Source organism: Gobius niger, assembly GCF_951799975.1.
Source record: "Gobius niger genome assembly, chromosome: 9".
Lineage (NCBI taxonomy): Eukaryota > Metazoa > Chordata > Actinopteri > Gobiiformes > Gobiidae > Gobius > Gobius niger.
The window spans coordinates 36234027-36255394 of NC_136860.1; the positions used below are offsets into that span (position 1 = coordinate 36234027).

The window sequence follows — 21368 nt, forward strand, 5'->3', positions numbered from 1 at the left end:
TGCTCAGTTTGCTCAGTTTGCTCAGTTTGCTCAGTTTGCTCAGTTAGCTCAGTTAGCTCAGTTAGCTCAGTTAACTCAGTTAACTCAGTTAGCCCAGTTAGCTCAGTTTGCTCAGTTTGCTCAGTTTGCTCAGTTTGCTCAGTTTGCTCAGTTTGCTCAGTTTGCTCAGTTAGCTCAGTTAGCTCAGTTAGCTCAGTTTGCTCAGTTAGCTCCGTTAGCTCCGTTAGCTCAGTTAGCTCAGTTAGCTCCGTTAGCTCCGTTAGCTCCGTTAGCTAGGTTAGCTCAGTTAGCTCAGTTAGCTCAGTTAGCTAGGTTAGCTCAGTTAGCCCAGTTAGCTCAGTTAGCTCGGTTAGCTAGGTTAGCTCAGTTAGCTCAGTTAGCTCCGTTAGCTCCGTTAGCTCAGTTTGCTCAGTTTGCTCAGTTAGCCCAGTTAGCTCAGTTAGCTAGGTTAGCTCAGTTAGCCCAGTTAGCTCAGTTAGCTAGGTTAGCTAGGTTAGCTCAGTTAGCTCAGTTAGCTCAGTTAGCTCAGTTAGCTCAGTTAGCTCAGTTAGCTCAGTTAGCTCAGTTAGCTCCGTTAGCTCGCATTGAGCTCCGGTTTTCTCCCATGACAACAAGCATTAAGCACTAATAACGTCACTGAATCCGTAACGACATAGAGCAGCTTTATGACGATCACACACTGAGCCTTCACGCATTTGTGGTTTATTGCAGACTTTCAATCAACTTTAGTAAAGCACAAGCGTCCAACGACGGGCGTGAGGCGCGTTTTTGACGCCCAAAGCGTGTTTGGTGTGGACGCACCATAAACAAACCTTTCTTTCTTATTGAAAAATATCCATAAACAAACTACAAGCTTCCGTTGTCCTTCCTCGTTCTGTGATTGGTCCCCAAATCTATGTGAAGATTTTGGCCATGGTCCTCAGGCTGCTGTGAAGTTCGAGATGTTCCCAGGCTCCAATATCACTGAAACTACTACGTTTGTGTGAAACTCTCCCTCTCTGATAATGACAAAATGTTGTGACGCCGCCGTGTTTTTGAAGCGGTCAGATTTTAGAGCCGGTGTGTCTGAGGTGCTGAGAGCAGCTCTTGAGTCACAGCGATGAAGAGACGCCCCGATGTGAGAGGACACGCTGATAACACCCCACAGAGTCTGGACCAGGACCAGGACCATCCAGGACACTCAGCACCACAGAAGAGGGCTGGGAACACACTGAGGGGGGGTGATCTCTCTGAGGGGGGGTGTCTGATCTCTCTGAGCGGAGCAAGGCCTCTCTGTGACTTACGGTGGGAGAAAAATGCTTAAGATGAACCCAAAATGTAGGTTTTGGTTCAGTTTCCTCTATTAACAAAGTATACTTAAACAAATACACTGCCTATGGTATGCAATAAGGTGTTTGGTTTTGATTTTTGTCAATTTCTTCTGACATTTTTGCCACTTTTTCATCCATTTTTCGTCACTTTTTGTCACATTTCCATCATTGTTTTCGTCTCAGTTTTGTTGCTATTTTCACAGCTTTTTCCGAAACTCTTCAAACATAAGAACTGCATGAATTACAAAAAAAAATATCTCCAGAAATCAGAAGCACTCTGGATAACGAGGAAATGAGGCCCTATGTCAAACATCCTGAAATATCCCTTTAATATAGAAGCTGCAGTTACATGCATAGATACAGACGGCGTCTCTGGATTCGCCCATATATGGTCATGTTTGAAAACAGTTAAGGGGGAAAACAATTTAGAAAAAATTTAAACTTTCTCTAATTATTCAAAAACGACTTTAACAAATGCAGAATTGTGAATATAGTTTTGTACTAAATAAAGATACACAGACATGGAGAGGAGAAAAGTGGCTCAACAGCCCATAGATACATGAATAACGGAGAAAAGTGACAAAAAAAAAGACAAAAATGTGACAAAATGTGAAAAAAATGTGATACAAATTTTACAAAAAAAATTCAAAAATTTGACAAAAAATGACAAAAATGTGACAAAAAAATGATAAAAATGTGATTAAAAATTTATATGAAAAATGTGACAAAAATGACAAAAATGTGACAAATATGTAACAAAAAAATGACAAAAATTTGATTAAAAAACTGACCAAAATATGAAAAATGTGACAAAAATGTGATACAAATTTTACAAAAAAATTACAAAAATGTGACAAAAAAAATGACCAAAATGCTAACCTGATGCTTCATGTTAGCATCGGGCTAATGCTAACGGTTAGCTAGCGCTAGCTAAAACTGCTGTTTTTTCACTGAACAATCTGCTGTGAGAAAATATCCATATGGGCCCGATTTACACCTGACTTTATTTGTATGTGATAAATAAGTTGATATTCCACCAGAAAATGGCTAAAAAGAGGGAAAAATTGTGTTTCTCTAAAGATTCTATTTTCCCCCTCGGCGAAGCCACGCCCCCTTTTATGGCGAAATGCCGTCTGGATCTATGACCAGAGGTGGTAGTAGTGAGCATAAAATGACTAACTTGCATCTAGTCCCGTTAAATGAGGTTTCAAGTTGTAAGAACTCGTTCACTAATAATGTTTGGACTTTAAAATCATCAGAAACTTTTGTTTGGTTTGACGTGTGACAGAGTGTGGGCTGGCGTTTTGAGAGCAGAAGAAGGAATAAGAAGGTTCATCAGGTAAAAGCTCAGAAAGCAGATTTTAAATGATAAAGGAACACAATGTAAGAGCAGTGGGTGGATTATTTCCCTGCAGCACCTGCTCCAGCCGCACCTTTACATTACGAGAGTGTTACTCAGAGGAAACAGGGAGGATTCTGGGTAAGTGTGGCTCACGTAGGAGTTGTGCCTTTACATCTCTGGGCTGAGCGGCTCGTCACACATGGTTAATCTAACTCAAACCAGGCCTTATCAGCTCACGTATGTGCTCAGTGTCAGGAGAACACACACAGTTATGATGGAACGAGCCGTGGAACCAAACAACCTTCCCCTCAGCTCAAACTAGTATTTGTTTGTGTGATTAAGGTTGGTTTAACCCCTTAACTCCCACCTGAACCGAGCACAGTTTCTACAGTTTGGCTTTACCCCAATCCAAAAGCTTCTGGAAAAAAGCTGTGAAAAAAGCACCAAAACTGAGACAAAAACAATGATGGAAATGTGACAAAAAAGTGACGAAAAATTGATGAAAAAATTATAAAAAAAATGACCAAAATGTAACAAAAAAATGACAAAAAATGACAAAAAAAATTATAAAAATATGACAAAAAATGACAAAAAATTGATAAAATGTGACAAAAATGTGACAAGAAAATTATACAAATTTGACAAAAAAATGACAAAAAATTGATAAAAAAAGACAAAAATGTGACAAAATGTGATTTTTTTTTACAAAATGTGACAATTTTTTTTATAAAAATATGACAAAAATGTGATAAAAAATTGACGAAAAAAATGACCTAAATGTAACAAAAAAAATGACAAAAATTTGACAGAAAATTGATGAAAAAATGAAAAAAGTGACAAAAAATGACAAAAAAAAGACACAAATGTGATACAAATTTTACAAAAAAAATTAAAAAATTTAACAAAAAATGACAAAAATTTGACGAAAAAATGACTAAAAAAAGACAAAAATTGTGACAAAAAAATTATACAAATTTGACAAAAAAATTACAAAAATTTGACAAAAAAAAAGACAAAAATGTGATACAAATTTTACAAAAAACAAACAAAAAATTGACGAAAAAATGACAAAAAATGTGACAAAAAATGACCAAATAAAATGACAAAAAAGTTACAAAAATGAGTCGAATACCAAAGAAAAAAATGCTGGAAAAAAAATCTGATGACGTGAGGAAAAAGATCGTCTCGGTTCAGGCGGGAGTTAAGAGGTTAATGGCTCTTGGTATTTCAGGCATCGTCTGTGGCATCGTAAATGACGACATGAAGCTGATTCTTCATCACAATATTAAAAGTGTGACTAGAACTTGACCCTAAACAGAAGGTCAGTATTTAGCCTGGAAAGTCAATGCTTTTCTTATTCTTAAAGGGACTGGATGCAAGTTGGTATTTTTACACTCACTACTGCCACCTTTGGCCATACGCGTAACTGCAGCTCGTGCACGACGGCACTTTGGACCCGAAGTGACGATCAGAATCAGTTTGCGGTTTTACGATCGCATTAGGCAGAAGAGCGGAGATTCATGTGTTTGATCGAAAAAAGAAGATATTAGAGCATGTTTGACCTTGTCGTGACCCAGCGGGTTTGACACGGCGCCTTTACGTTCGATCACAGTGGTCTCTGTGACGCTCCAGGATCTATTGTATACAAGGTTTTCACTGATGACACTCCCTCTCACCAAAAACCTACAAAACAATTGATCCTGGAGCACTGAGAGCCCCGTGATCAAAGTCATGGCGCCGTGCAGACCAAAGCTGCATTATGCACCTTTAAGGAACAAGGGAGTCGTTAGAAACTCGCTTCAGATTTTAAATGGTAGGAGAATTCAGCTGTTTCAATGTCTAAATGGAAACTACATGAAAATCCTCTTTGAGAAGAATAAACTAGAGCGTTTCAGCAGTGCTAGCATAATGGGGTTTTCCAATCATAAATGACCCTTTAACACCATTATCTAACACAAAGTACCATTAGACACTGGAGTGACGGCTGCTCGATAACACCTCTGCACTTATGTAGATATTCCAATAAAAATCACCCGTTTCCAGCTCGAATAGCCTTTCATAACATTAGCAATGTCTGGACTGTATTTATGATGATCATTATACAGCTCTTCACAACGTAAGTAGAAGCTCCGTTGATTTGAATGGGATTTCCCAACGTTCTCCCGGTCATTATTTTCTGATAAACGACCTCTGAGAAAAATAACTCCGCTGCCAATGGTAACTGAGTTGGTGCTTTCATATCACTCCGCACGTACGTAGCAGCGACACTATCTGTCCCGTCACTGAGAGAGAAGTCGGGGAATCGTGAGTCTGACTTTCAACTTACCCAGAGATTCACCACCATTCCTCCAACTGCGCCTTCAACTAAGTAGCTAGGCTAGCTGCTAGCCTTGCTGCTTCTAGCCTAGCAAAACGTTTTGGAAACTTTTGGGAACTATTTCCAGCGGAAGTCATTAAATAAACCTTTCGACCTTCATAACAGTGTACAGAGTTTATGTTGTGTGTGTTCAGTTTGCAAATGGCCGAATAATAATGTCCGGTTTGCCCTGTCGGTGCCTATTTTCCCGATAATGACCAGCGTTCTATACATTATCCCTTACTTAATGTAATGTTATCCTCATAAAATGTTTGACTGGAGCTGATTCTGTCGTCCTGCTGTGACTGAGACAGTGAGTGGTTAGCGCTCCAGTCTGGCTGTCCAGGATCATTCTCAATCTCTGTGAGACTTTTCCTGGTTAAATAAAAAGTCAAATAAACCAAAAATACGCATGACGCTCCATGGTTCTTCTGACAGATTCACTCAGACCTGGAATCCCTTGTTTAATTTGCTTAAACAAATGAACTTCCCTTCTGTACCGGATCAACTTTTTTATTTATTTATCTTTTCTCCTATATTACCTGTTTTGTCTGTCAAAGTGGGGGCGCCATACATTGTTCTTTATATTCTTTTCTTGTGTATGTTTTGTACATGCTTTTAGTTAGCTGGTTGGTTGGTGTGCTTTTGTTTTCTTTTGTTTTGTTCTGTTCTGTGTGTGATTTAAGGATATTCTATTAGTATTCTTTTTCCCTTGTCTTCAATCTCTGTAAAACTTCAAACAAACAAAGTTTTGAAAAAGAAAAAAAAAAGTCAAATAAACCGACAATAAAGATTTGAATATTAAAATGCTGACATTATGTTTTGATTGTCCAGTTTCTGTTGAGTTTCTGTGACTGTCCTGCACACGTTCTTTTGCATAACTCCATATCTCCAGCCTGGTTTGGGTTTTGTCCTCGTGTAGCCCGAGCTCGGACCGGCCTTTGTCCCGGGTCAGTCCTGCCTTATCAGCGCAGAACTGCTTTGCATTCACACGTATGTACACAGTGTCAAACATGTGGACATTCGCAGTTTGACGGCGTCGACTTAATGATGTGTCAGAACAAAGTGGCCGATACAAAAACAGACACAAGTGCTTTGGCTGAAGCAGGAATGAAGGCGGTGAGTTTACACTTCAGTCTGTGCAGAGGTCAGCAAATCAGGACGAATATTACAGTGTGTGTTTGTCAATGAGGCTTAAGGTTTAACTAGTGCGGTTTTATAATCAGGAATCAAGGAGGATATTGACAAACATTTAGACTCCAATCCACTCCACCAAAGCCACACACTACAAAAAGTAAATATCATGCATTGTCTTAAATGACTTGAATTGAGGAAATGTTTCTTGTTTTGAGCGGTTTTCACTCATTTAGACACTTTTCCTGATCGGACCGAGTTTCCTTTGCTTGTTTGAGGACATTTCAGACCAGTTCTAGGGTAAATCTCGCTTGAAATAAGAAAGTAAAATTGCCAATGAGATGAGACCAATTTTCTTTCCACATTGGCAAAGAAAATGACCTGAAATAAGGACGAAATGTATCGAAACGAGTCAGAAACATCTCAGAACAAGTGAAATAATCCAGGACAAATGACCAACAACTTCTTAACTTTTTGTCATTTTTTTGTATTTTTTTGGTCAATTTTTTGTCATTTTTTCGTCATTTTATTAAATCAAATTTTTGTCATTTTTTGGTCAAATTTTCATCACATTTTTGTCATTTTTTGTATTTTTTTAGTCCATTTTTTATACATTTTTTGTCATTTTTTTGTCAATTTTTTTGTCATATTTTTGTCAAATTTCAATGACTTGAATTGAGGAAATGTTTCTTGTTTTGAGCGGTTTTCACTTCGCCAATGAGATAAGACCAATTTTCTTTCCCCATTGGCAAAGAAAATGAGCTGAAATAAGGACGAAATGTATCGAAACGAGTCAGAAACATCTCAGAACAAGTGAAATAATCCGGGACAAATGCCCAACAACTTCTTAACTAGTCAAAACAACTAAAATGTGGATTATCATGCTCAAACTGAGATGTTTATACTGATCTAGTTAAACTTTGTTCAGTGTACTGTATTTGTTACACATATGTGTTGTGTTCAAAAGCAAAAATCAAAACACAAAAATCCTCTCAAACTCCCAGCATTGTGCCAAAATAGTCTACATATATTTAATGTCTTAAGATTTGCAAACATTTCATCAAACAGAGGTAAGAGAATTGGACAAAATGGAAACTTTCTAGCAAAATAAGGCCAATTTCAGCCAAACTTGCAACTGAATATGTTTTAAACCAACATTTTGTTATGTTTGATTATCTTGTATGTAAAAGTAGTTCAGCAATGTTTGTAATTTTCCAAAAAAATTTACATTTACCTGTTATAATTCCCTCGCTGGGAAACACTACACATAATAGTAACATAATAAAACCTCATCGAGACACGGATAGTTTGTTGTTTGCAGGGGACACTAAAATGACCTAAAAAGTAGGGCTGAACGATACTGAAGTAACTTGCGATATGCGAGAACGATATTATTGTAATATTTCACTAAACCGTTTCAACATGACACGTTCCAGTCTGTGTCGTGAACTGAGCTTTAACACAAGTTCAATACATTGTTTTTGGTCGAGTTTGCAAAAATATGTGTCGATCTCAGTCGGATGAAGACTTTTGTGATGTTGCGATATATTGTGGCTTCTTGCGATACAGATATTGCTTCACCTAATATCCATCCATCCATTTTCTTCCGCTTTATGCGATTCCTCTTGCAACTGCTTTAATTCTTACTAATTTCGAGGTCTTTTCCCACCTGTGTGGAGCTCAGAGCGTAAAGTGCTGTGGTGGTGGTGATGGTGGTGGTGTGTATATATGAGTGAAGTGACTGATGCTCAGAGGAAGGTTTTAGTGCCACGGTCTTCATTAATCCTGAATGTTTGGAGCAAAGAGACACTGTCCACCGCTCGCTAATGGGACTCATGTAAACACAAGATGCAGAGGTCCAGTACAGAGGAACAGGCTCTGACCTGGCTCACAGACTCAGTGCCTGGTCACTTATTTCAAGACAAATAAAACCCTGAGCTCCTTCTTTCAGATGCAAAAAACGGCAAGTCTCCATCACATTTCTTCAGAGAGACATCGGGAATAAAACCTGAGACCTTCCTGTTTAATATTCAAAGTATGAACTCGCACATTAACAAGGCGCTGCTATGATGCTCCTTTAGATGTTAATGGAAGATCCCTCGACCTGCGCCGGGTCAGAGAAAACATCCATCAGCTGTGGGACCCTTTCAAATACACGCTGGGTATAAACACTCGCCTCCCACAAGAACCCACACACACACAGGCGCACGTCCCATCTGTGGACGGGACGATGCCCCGGGACACGTGTAAACACAGGTCCCCACAGGCAAAAACCCGGCAGAAAAACCATGGGAGAGACTTCAAATCGCACAGAAACGGGACGGTGAGAAGCGGTGATTCATCAGTGTCTGAAGAGCTGCAGCTTCTAACCCCTTAACTCCCGCCTGAACCGAGCACGTTTTCTCCAGTTTGGCTTTACCCCAATCCAAAAGCTTCTGGGAAAAAGGTGTGAAAATAGCAACAAAACAGACGAAAACAATGATGGAAATGTGACAAAAAAGTGAGAAAACATTGACAAAAAAGTGACAAAAAATGGATGAAAAAGTGGCAAAAATGTGACAAAAAATGTGACAAAAATATGACAAAAATGTGACAAAAAATGACAAAAATGTGACAAAAAATGACAAAAATGTGACAAAAATGTGACAAAAAAATTACAAAAATGTGACAAAAATGTGACAAAAAAATGACAAAAATGTGATAAAAAATTTACTAAAAAATGACAAAAATGAGTTGAATACCCAACAAAAAAATGATGGAAAAAAAATCTGATGACGTGAGGAAAAAGATCCTCTCGGTTCAGGCGGGAGTTAAGAGGTTAAGACACTTTCAGGGTTCACAACTCATAATGCAGGATTTATGCAACGTTTCAAACACTGAAAACGAGCAGAACTCACAAACTGTGACAAAGTGGGTTTGTCCCATTGTGTGTGTTTGTTATTTTGCTTCGTTTGTTTCGTTTGCAATATCCACCAGCAAACACACATTTGGTGGCAGTGGTGGGATGTGGGATGTGAGGAAGCTGGCCACGAGGCCACGAGGGGTTGAAATGGGCAGACTTAACAAAGTTAGAGTTCTCACCAGACATTTATTACTCACGCAAACAGAACTTCTGACACACAGATACAAAATGGCCGACAAAGACCACGCCCCTTCCTTTCTCACCAGGTGGTACAGGTAAATGTTTGAGTAAATGAATAAACAAAGTTGTAAATGGATAATTATTAACTTAAACATGAATCTGAGGTTATTGTTTGCTGGTGTATATTGCAAACGAAACAAACAAAGCAAAATAACAAACACACACAATGGGACAAACCCACTTTGTCACACAAACCAAAAGGTGAACTGATCTGCTCTGATGTGGAAAACCTTTCATGTTTTGATAATCCGAGAACATTTTGAAGCCGCCCTCAGCTGCTCCATTGTGCCTGAATGGTTGCGTTCCCACATTACATCGCTAGATGCGCTATCTTCGAAACAGAGAGTTAACTTTGTCCCTCAGAAGCAGACGAGCTTCTGAGGGCTGGGTGAGGGGGAAGAGCCAGGTGAGGGATGGGGGAAGTTCACGCCTACTGATGATGCTAAATGAGACGGGGACAAGGATTTAAAATAGAACTGTAGAACTGCAACCGACATTAGGCTGTGTCTAATATTTGGAAACGCTCGTCTCAGAGTGAGCCTCCTCTCGTGCTGCTGGGTGTCACAACATCAGCACCGCTAGCCACAAGCGACACAGGCCGGGCATGAGCTTAACTGACGGTATATTAATGACTACATATTATCTGTGCTTTAACCACGACATAATGAGTAGCTCTGACGATAAAAGTGCTCTTATGAGTGTGTTTGACTCACGGTGACCAGATCAGACCAGGCCTGTGTCCGCTCTTCACACTCTGACCCCGCTCTTCACATGTGTGGCGTTTACCTGCGGCGAAGGTCCTCTGACCCCGTGAGTCCCATGTGTGGTGTTTACCTGCGGCGAAGGTCCTCTGCCACGGCGGCCCTGCAGTTGAACAGATAGGCCCTGAGAGACTGCAGCTGCTGCCGGAGCCGCAGCACCGAGCTCAGCGGCTCGCAGTGATCGTACAGACACGGGTTCAACCTCTGCACGTCCAGCAGCGGCTCCTCGTACACGAACTCCAGGAACTCCTTGGCCTGCTTCGACACCTGCGCACAGAGAACGCTTCAGCCACTGCCGCTTCTGCCCCAGGGTGTGCAGGGAGCTTACATATAAAGCTTCGAAACGCCATTTTCATTTTGCAAACAATCACAGGGCTCCAGATAACTTTTATTTTAGCAGCGCTGGTGCTTCCAACTGTTTCATTTGGTCGCACAGACTCGACACACAATATTGCCATTTTAAGAAATGAAAACAAGGGCAGTTATAAACATGTTCAAAATCACTAATAATCGATCTTAATAATGATTAAAACAATGTTAAAACTTTTTTTAAATTGAGTTTTTCATATTAATATCAGTGATTTTTTTTTTTTTTTTATGCATTGTTCTGCTTTAATTTTGTGTTTTCAACCAAATCTGCAACATCACTGTCACTTACAGGATATTCACTTAGAAAATTATGTATTACTGCCAATTAAGACCGTATTAATCACAGGCAAAAAGGACCTGTTTTAGCCTAAATAAAATACAGGAGCTCAATCTGCTGTGGCTGAGGGAGAGGGCGGGTCATAACAGCAGCGGTTAGCTTTACGCTAGCTCTCTGTTAGCTTTACTCTAGCTCTCTGTTAGCTTTACGTTAGCTTTTCGCTAGCTCTCTGTTAGCTTTACTCTAGCTCTCTGTTAGCTTTACTCTAGCTCTCTGTTAGCTTTACGTTAGCTTTTCGCTAGCTCTCTGTTAGCTTTACTCTAGCTCTCTGTTAGCTTTACTCTAGCTCTCTGTTAGCTTTGCATTAGCTCTCTGTTAGCTTTACGTTATTTCTCTGTTAGCTTTGCATTAGCTCTCTGTTAGCTATATGTTATTTCTCTGTTAGCTTTGCATTAGCTCTCTGTTAGCTATATGTTATTTCTCTGTTAGCTTTGCATTAGCTCTCTGTTAGCTTTGCGTTAGCTCTCTGTTAGCTATATGTTATTTCTCTGTTAGCTTTGCGTTAGCTCTCTGTTAGCTATATGTTATTTCTCTGTTAGCTTTGCATTAGCTCTCTGTTAGCTATATGTTATTTCTCTGTTAGCTTTGCATTAGCTCTCTGTTAGCTTTACGTTAGCTCTCTGTTAGCTATATGTTATTTCTCTGTTAGCTTTGCATTAGCTCTCTGTTAGCTTTGCGTTAGCTCTCTGTTAGCTATATGTTATTTCTCTGTTAGCTTTGCATTAGCTCTCTGTTAGCTATATGTTATTTCTCTGTTAGCTTTGCATTAGCTCTCTGTTAGCTATATGTTATTTCTCTGTTAGCTTTGCATTAGCTCTCTGTTAGCTTTGCGTTAGCTCTCTGTTAGCTTTGCGTTAGCTCTCTGTTAGCTTTACGTTATTTCTCTGTTAGCTTTGTGTTAGCTCTCTGTTAGCTTTGCATTAGCTCTCTGTTAGCTATACGTTATTTCTCTGTTAGCTTTGCATTAGCTCTCTGTTAGCTTTACGTTATTTCTCTGTTAGCTTTGTGTTAGCTCTCTGTTAGCTTTGCATTAGCTCTCTGTTAGCTTTACGTTAGCTCTCTGTTAGCTTTGTGTTAGCTCTCTGTTAGCTTTGCATTAGCTCTCTGTTAGCCTTGCATTAGCTCTCTGTTAGCTTTACTTTAGCTCTCTGTTAGCTTTAAGTTTGCTCTCTGTTAGCTTTACTTTAGCTCTCTGTTAGCTTTACGTTAGCTCTCTGTTAGCTCTCTGTTAGCTTTGCATTAGCTCTCTGTTAGCTTTACGTTTGCTCTCTGTTAGCTTTAAGTTTGCTCTCTGTTAGCTTTACTTTAGCTCTCTGTTAGCTTTACGTTAGCTCTCTGTTAGCTCTCTGTTAGCTTTGCATTAGCTCTCTGTTAGCTTTACGTTTGCTCTCTGTTAGCTTTAAGTTTGCTCTCTGTTAGCTTTACTTTAGCTCTCTGTTAGCTTTACGTTAGCTCTCTGTTAGCTCTCTGTTAGCTTTGCATTAGCTCTCTGTTAGCTTTACGTTTGCGCTCTAAAACAAGCTTCTTCTGACCGCGAGGAGATCAGAGCGAGCTCAGGTGTGTGTGTTCTCTGGGCTCTGGAGACGCTGTTTATAACGTTGTTTGCAGCTCTCCTCATAAAGCCTATTAGACTTTCTTTTTTTGTTTTTACTCGCACGTTCTCTAAAAACAGTCGCATATGTGAGCGTTTTGGTCGCAGTCTAGAGCCCTGAATCATGAAAGTGTAGCCAGTGTAAACAGCGGAGCTCCGCGGTGCCGGGGCTCACCTTGTGCTTGCTGGTGTCCCAGTTGTGCAGCAGCCGGGCGGGGATGAGGAAGGCCTGGTCCTGGTGGCAGCTCTGGCAGTAATACCAGCCGCTGTAGAAACACACTTTGGCCTTTCCCCGAGACAGACCCACGGGACGCTGGCAACCTGCACACAACAAAGCACGCCATTTTGTTATTCAATCAGAGAAACACAACAACAGAAGCACTGAGGTCATATTTCACCAGACCACACTGTATCTGCTCATCACACTTTGTTGGTTAGAAAAGGCAATGTTGATCTAATATTGACACAAAATATCCAGTAGTTTAACCTCTTGACTCCCACCTGAGCGGATCCCGTTTTCCCCAGTTTGGCTTTACCCGAATCAAAAAGCTTCTTGGGGAAAAAAGCATCAAAACAGCCACAAAAAATTAGAAGAAAAACAAGGATGTAAACGCAACAAAAACGTGACAAAAATACAAAAAAATTGCAACAAAAATGTGACAAAAATGATACAAAATGTGACAAAAATGTGACAAAAATGTGACAAAAACGAAAATGTGACAAAAATTTGACAAAAATTTGACAAAAATGTGACAAAAATTTGACAAAAATTCAACAAAAATTCAACAAAAAATCAACAAAAAAGTGACAAAAATTCAACCAACAATTTGACAAAAAAAACAAAAAAAAAACATGAAAAAGGTGACACAACACAGCAACTACGCGAGGAAAAAGGCGGGTTTAGGCGGGTGGTAAGAGGTTAAATTCCTGATTTTCCAGCTGAATCTGAATCCCTCCTCTTGCCCCCCTTCGCTGTGCAGCTGCTTCCTAGTTGGGAACCTGTTCATAACCAATAAAAAACATTCTGATTTCAATAAAAAGAAAGACGACCGTGTGGCTATGGCGAGTGTTTTTACTTTGCAATGAAAGGATTGAGCTTATCAAGAGGTCGAGAGGCGAGGACCTCAGGAAGACGTTTTAAGGATCTGCCACCGCTCCAGGGAAGATTCAAAGATTACTCAAAGATGCACACGTTTTCTTTATTCGAAGCCAAAAACCCAGAGGGATAAATGTGAACGATGGGGCGTCCAAAAGACCAGTTCTACTACAGTTCTACACAGGCTGACTTTCTTAAAACACTCTTATTTAAATATGGAAGACATGTTCAGCCTCCGCCTTTTTCTAGCGAGCCTGTTCACGCCTACAGGTGGATCCAACACATTTGTTTTTCCTGTAGTAAAATAATTGAGAGAATTGATATTAACCTCTTACCTTCCACCTGAACAGAGCACTTTCTCTCTAGTTTGGTTTTACCCAAATGTAAAAGCTTATTGGAAAAAGTGTAAAAAAAAAAAAAAGAAGAAGCGACAAAAATGTGGCAAAAACAATAAAAAATGTGACCAAAAAACCTCAACAATGAAAATTTTACAAAAAATTATAAAAATGTGACAAAAAATAAATAAAAATGTGACAAAAAATAAATAAAAATGTGACAAAAAATAAATAAAAATGTGACAAAAAATAAATAAAAATGTGACAAAAAATAAATAAAAATGTGACAAAAAATAAATAAAATGTGACAAAAAAAATAAATAAAATGTGACAAAAAAATAAATAAAATGTGACAAAAAAATAAATAAAATGTGACATAAAAATAAATAAAAAATGTGACAAAAAAACAACAAAAATGTGTCAAACTCTGGCAAATATGAGATGAAAAAGAATGTGAAAAAGTGACACCAATGAGACAGAAATGTGAGGAAAAGGATCTGTGTTGTATGTCTTGACTATGCTGTAAGCGCCAGGTGAGGACTTGTTAGATTTGGGTAAAGCCGACCTGGAGAAAATGTGCTCGGTTCAGGTGGGAGGTAAGGGGTAAATTAAAAGTGAAGTGTTGTTGGCTGTGACCGAGTAGCATTAGTGATCGCTAAACAAAAATTATGAGGAAAGGTGACACTATTTACGATTCGATCCCCCCCCACATTTAACCTCTTAACCCCCAAAAAGCTTCTTAAAGAGGGGGTGTTCTGCTTTTGTCAGCCCCATAGCACCAGTCTATATCCCACTACAATGATGACAAACCTTCTGTTGGTCTGTAAATGCAGTAAATTAGAATAACTGCCTTGTATAAAATGTCTCTCTCAAAATGGCTGTAGTGAATGTCTTGAAATCGGCCTCTGTCTCTTTAAGAACCTCTGAGCCTTTAGACACGCCCCCTCCACACGCTGTCTGTGGCATCAGTGGGGAGGGGGTTCTGCTGAGGAGCAGTGGTTGGTTACTCGGCTGGTGACCAAAGCTCGGAGGCGTCTCCAGGAGGTGGGGGCGTTCCTAGGAGGACTCAGGCAAACCTATCCCTAAAATGGCCGCCATCAGCCAAAAATTCAACAGAAAAGTGACAAAAAATTAAACAAAAAAATCAACAAAATTCAACAAAAATGTGACAAAAATTCAACAAAAAAAATGACAAAAAATCAACAAAAAATGACAAAAATTCAACAAAAATGTGACAAAAATTCAACAAAAAAATGACAAAAACTCAACAAAAAATGACAAAAATTCAACAAAAAAATGACAAAAATTCAACAAAAAAATGACAAAAATTCAACAAAAAAATGACAAAAATTCAACAAAAAATGACAAAAATTCAACAAAAAAAATGACAAAAATTCAACAAAAAAATGACAAAAATTCAACAAAAAAAATGACAAAAATTCAACAAAAAAATGACAAAAATTCAACAAAAATGTGACAAAAACCTATCCCTAAAATGGCCGCCATCAGAGTTTTTACAGATTACTCAGAAATACATGAATGTGCCAAGGCAACACTTCAGCCATGTTTTTAATGAGGGAGTGACAGAATAACATGATGGAAAGCTTGAAAAAGTCCATTTTGCATAACACCCCCTTTAATATAAACATCAAAATAGGGACAAAAACGAGACGAAGGAGGAACGCAACAAAACCCAACAAAAAAGCGACAAAAGAGCACCAAGAAAGTGGCAAAAAGGCGATGGAAAAAACAACAAAGTGACAAGAACGCAACACAAAAGCGACAAAAGGACTACGAAAAACCACCAACAGTGAAGCGGACAATGGAGCAAAGCTTCTAAAAGCAGCTCCTTCACTTGTATCGGAGTTTCTTGCACATTTAATTTGAAAAGTGTCGTGCAGCTCAGGCAGGTGTTTGCAGATAAGCCGAGGTTAACTGTCTCTCTCCACATACCTCAGTAATCACCCGCCAGATAAAAACAGTATAACGTGAGATTAAAGACGACCTTTCACCCCGATAACGGCAAACGCTTTGTTTATGCGGGACAATAAAGCTGTAAAACGGCTCCGACTCATTTGAATGTTACGACGTGGCGTGATGGTTTAGTGATTTATTTTCTGAAGAGATTCAAAAACTCTGCCCTTTGCGATATCTGTTCAAAGCAAACCTCAGATAAAAGAACCTCCAGAAGTGGAATTCTTCTTCTTTGTGTATAAACGGTGGTGAGGATTTGCTCGGGCATCAGTGCAGACACAACAGCAGACCTCACATCAATCTAAGGACTTCTGAAAACTTCAACAAGAGGAGGAAAGAGCCTGAACTAAACCAGGACGTAACCAGGATGTAACTGGGACCAAACCAGGACAAACTCTTCATCCCTCCATTGGGATCAGCAAAGTCAAGTTAAGCCCTGTTTGATGCTTTGATGCGATTGAAAACACTGTGAACATCACATGTAATATTATGTTTATTTTCTATGTTATTAAGGTGAAATCAAGCAGGTTTTTCATATTAAAGGGGCACTGATGATGCTTTTTTAAAAGAACTTCCCTTCAAGGTTCAAACTGCCCAGTCTATTTAAGTCTTTGTTGAAAACCCATCTGTATCCGCTGGTCTTTAAGAGAAGCTGAGCAGGTCTTATTATTACTGTTTCATGACTGATTTTACTCATTAATTGCACTGATTTGTTGTACAGATGTAGCGTTTTTAAATGTGCAACATAAAGAAAGTTGACAGAATATTTCACCTCTTAATGCGAGACACTTTAGGTGAAAGTATTGATGTTTCCCGCAGTGGTGGAAGTGGAGATTTGTATCTGTTTTCCTCCCTTTACATCTTAGTTTTCACGTCAGATATAAAAATGCTGATGTTTATTTGATGATGTTTTGTCTGCGAGGTGGGGGCGACCCGGAAGTAGAAAGGCCGTCTTTCCCGCGGGTTTTCATTCATAAATATTGACAGATTTGACATCCACGTGTCCTGCTAAGGGGCCCCGTGATGACGCTTTCACCCAAATATGGTGTTTTTCCATGACAAAATGTGACAAAAATGTGATAAAAAATGGACAAAAAAATTACGAAAAATTATGAAAAAATGACGAAAAAATGACGAAAAAATGACAAAAAATTGATTAAAAAATTGACCAAAAAATGACAAAAAATGACCAAAAAAATGACCAAAAAAATGACAAAAATGTGACAAAAATATGTTAAAAAATTGATTAAAAAATTGATGAAAACAAATCCAAAAAATGACAAAAAAATGACAAAAAAATGACAAAAAAATGACAAAAAAATGACAAAAAAATGACAAAAAAATGACAAAAAAATGACAGAAAAGTTACAAAAATGAGTCACATCCACGTGTCCTGCTAAGGGGCCCCGTGATGACGCTTTCACCCAAATATGGTGTTTTTCCTCCTACGAGACGCTGGAGCGGAAAAGTGGAAGAACGGGCCGAGCATGCGCACTCGCTACAAAACTTCAGGGCTGGTTTTCTCTGAATGAGAGAAGCCGCACTCGGGCAGAGCCTGAGCCCTTATAGAAGCTCCCACAGACTCCACACTTTACAGGCTGAGACACAACAAGGTTCTGAAGGTTTTTTCAGAGGGATTTTTTAATATCTAATTCCTAGCCTGATTTATTCAGCTTTGAAACCAAAAAAACAGGCAGTTTTTACAGATTTTTTCATTGATGATTAGTTTATTGAAAAACTAAACAAAATATCCAAAATCCCCTCTGGAAAAATCTTAGTTTCTAATATGTCAATAAAATAAAACCATAACATTTAATCTGGATCAACTCATTATTTTAATTTCGGCAATATTGGCCATTTTAATGCTCAAAATGCCTTATTTTTATGTCAAAACATAAAATGACGATTCATATTTATATCTGTGATGTTCAGCAAAAGCTTCAAATTGAAATCTCTACATTTATTTTTTTCCCCTATTCACCTGCAGCGTCTCGCCTTAAGCACAAAGATCAAACCGGGAGTAAAACAGGGCCTAAAACGGACATTCATTTGTCTAAACTCGCCGTAAACCACGACTTAACGTGTAAAAACAGAACTCAGAAGCATAACTGAAGCAAACGCCTGAGTATCTGTGAATAAACCTGAAGAAGAAGCACTGCCACAGTCACAACAAACTTCAAACACATCATGTCTGGTCACTCAAAGGCCTTTCCTATTGTCCCGCGTCGCTTTAAACCAAACAACACGAGCGCCGCGAGATCCCGGCGAGATCCCGGCTCCAAAAACAGGTGGTCCTTATCCGGCACCATCTACAACAATCTACGGGACGAGAACAGAAGCAGGAGATGGATATCAGCTGTTCAGAGGCTGGAGGAGAGCGGGGCAGGCGGGGGCAGGTCTGCAGAAGAAGAGAACACTGGGAGATGTGGGGCCGGAGCGATGGAGAGATGAAGAAAAGAAAAGAACAGAAGCATCAGATGGAATTTCAGAGGCTGTAATCGGCAAAGAGGCGTCAACAGAAATCCTACAACGAGTAAGAGAGAGACGGGAAGGTTTTCTGATAAGGCAACAGGGAGTTATTGCGGAAATTCTGTTCTGTTGTTTGCAAAATTAAGGACGAGCAGTTTTAGAAAAATATCAAATATCACAAAACCAGCGTAGTTGAAATTTTGCTCTTCTCGGATTTCTCACAGGAAGGCGAGACACTGCAGGTGAACAGGGAAAAAAATTATATTTGAAACTGTTGCTGTCGATCACTGGCATAAATGTGAGAGAAAAACACATGGCAAGTTTTCATTTTGTTGTCATTTTATCTTTTCACATAAGAACAAGGTGTTTTATGCCTAAAAATGCCCCAAATTTCCTCATCTTTTCGGCGACGGAATCTGAATAATGGACAGAGCTACATTCAAATGTGTGGTTTCATTTTATTGATGAATGAGTTGCCAAGACTTTCTCAGAGGGGATTTAGGATTTCTTGTTTAGTTTTAAAATAAACTGTTTTTTAGTGGAAAAATGTGTAAAAATGTAATTTTCGCCTTATTTTTGGACATTCAAAACTCAATAAATGGGGCTTAAGGGATTAACCTCTTAACTCCCGCCTGAACCGAGAGGATCTTTTTCCTCACGTCAGAGTTTTTTTTCCATCATTTTTTTGTTGGGCGTTCAACTCATTTTTGTAACTTTTTTCATACATTTTTTTTTGTCATATTTTTTGTCTTTTTTTGGTCACATTTTTGTCATTTGTTCGTCAATTTCTTGTGACATTTTTGCCACTTTTTCTTCATTTTTTTGTCACTTTTTTGTCACATTTTTGTCAATTTCTAGTGACATTTTTGTCATTTTTTGTCATTGATTGACTGCGGAATTCTTCCGCAGTCAATTATTGGTTTTCATGTTCTTTATTATTATTCCTCTTCCATCTTTTTCCCGATTTTCTAGAGCTTTCAGCACCTTCATGCTTTGTGCAATTTATGCAAGTTATGCATCAAAACGTTCCGCATGTTGAGGAGAAGGTGCTGTTACTTTTGGGACTTCTGCAACTTAACGTTTTTCCGCAATCGGCCAAAATGTCAGAGATTTTTCCCATTGACTTATAATGGGGCTGCCGCAAATTCAGGCTTTTCTGCACTTTTTTCTGCATTTTCTGCAATTTCTGCACTTTGTGCATGTTCAGCTTCTGCAACTTGTGGGTTTTGAGAAAAAATTGGCTTCTGCAGTTTTCCAGTTTTTTTATATGAGAGTTTGAAATTTTTGCATTAGTGTGTATGTGGGAATCCAGCCAATCAGGAGACTCCAGGACTTTCAGCCATTTGTGCTTCTGCCAATCAAGCACTGAGGCCATTTCAACAGTTTGACCAGTTTATGGAATATAAAAGCAATATTAACAATTTATGCAAAGTAACCACTTTATGGGATTTAACCAGTTTATGCAACTTAAGAGTTTATGCCATTTAGGATTTATGAATTTTAAAGAGCTTATGCAATTTACATAATTTATGCAAATTAACCCATTCATGCATTTTACCACTTTATGCAGTTTATACAGTTTATGCAAATGTGATTATGCAAATTAAGCAATTTCTGCAATTTGAACAGTTTATGCAATTTCTGCATTCGCTTCCCGCAATTCCGCAGTCAATCGCAATGGCGCAGCCATTGCATTTCTAGTTTTTTTTGTCATTTTTTTTGTCATTTTTTTGTCATTTTTTTGTCATTTTTTTGTCACATTTTTTGACGTTTTTTTGGTCATTTTTTGTCATTTTTTTGTCAATTTTCTGTCATTTTTTTGTCACATTTTTGTCATTTTTTGTCATTTTTTTGTCAATTTCTTGTGACATTTTTGTCATTTTTTCATCAATTTTCGTCACTTTTTTGTCACATTTCCATCATTGTTTTCGTCTCAGCTTTTCTCCAGAAGCTTTTGGATTGGGGTAAAGCCAAAACTGGAGAAAATGTGCTCGGTTCAGTTGGGAGTTAAGGGATTAAATAATAAAAAATCCCACTGAAAAAATCTTCCAAATCTTGTTCAGTCCAAGGCTGGAAAATGTGAAGTCTTTAGGTCCGACTGACGTGGACATAGCGTCGCCACAATGACAGAAACATGTGTTTGGAGAAAAAGGGCCTTGAAATTGTGTTCTCCCATATAAGTCTATGGGGGAACATTGAATCAGAGCAATATTTAAACATGTTACTGTGAAGATTAGGCATATTTTCTGTTTCCAGGTGAAAGCTTGTATGTTCAGAGACAGATTTGGCCCAAAACTTGTAAACTGAAAAAAATGAGTTTTGCCTGTAGTGTCTCCCCTTAATCCCTAATCCCTTATTTATTGAGTTTTGAATGTCAAAAAATAAGGCGAAAATTACATTTTTACAAATTTTTCCACTAAAAAACAGATTATTTTAAAACTAAACAACAAATCCACAATCCCCACTGAGAAAAGGCTTTGCAACTCATTCATCAATAAAATGAAACCATAAATTTGAATGTAGCTCCGTCCATTATTCAGATTTCGTCGCTGAAAAGATGGGAAATCTGGGGCATTTTTAGGCATAAAACACCTTGAAAACTTGCAATGTATTTTTTCCCCACATTTATGCCAGTGATCGACAGCAAAAGCTTCAATTTGATATCTGTAAATATACATTTTTTCCCTCTTCACCTGCAGTGTCTCGCCTTAAGAAGTTCTTGGGCATTTGACCCAGATTATTTCACTTGTTCTGAGATGTTTCTGACTCGTTTCGATACATTTCGTCCTTATTTCAGCTCATTTTCTTTGCCAATGGGGAAAGAAAATTGGTCTTATCTCATTGTCAATTTTACTTTCTTATTTCAAGCGAGATTTACCCTAGAACTGGTCTGAAATGTCCTCAAACAAGCAAAGGAAACTCGGCCCGATCAGAAAAAGTGTCTAAATGAGTGAAAACCGACAAAAACAAGAAACATTTCCTCAATTCAACTCATTGAAATTTGACAAAAAAAATGAGAAAAAAATGACAAAAATATGACAAAATTTTGATTAAAAAATGACGAAAAAATACAAAAAAATGACAAAAATGTGACAAAAAAATGACAAAAATATGACAAAAATTGGATTAAAAAATGACGAAAAAATAGCAAA

General features: G+C 38.4%; 1 protein-coding gene across 1 annotated transcript in view; it reads right to left on the reverse strand.

The window, feature by feature from the left end:
• The window catches only part of plekhm3 (pleckstrin homology domain containing, family M, member 3), a gene marked incomplete at both ends in the record, with an annotated part of 90849 nt that overhangs the window by 25881 nt on the left and 43600 nt on the right, over positions 1-21368 (reverse strand). Inside the window, 2 exons of the mRNA XM_079563681.1 lie at positions 10119-10312; positions 12518-12663. Of these exons, the coding sequence (XP_079419807.1) occupies positions 10119-10312; positions 12518-12663 (340 nt within the window). The remainder of the gene's footprint in view (positions 1-10118; positions 10313-12517; positions 12664-21368) is intronic.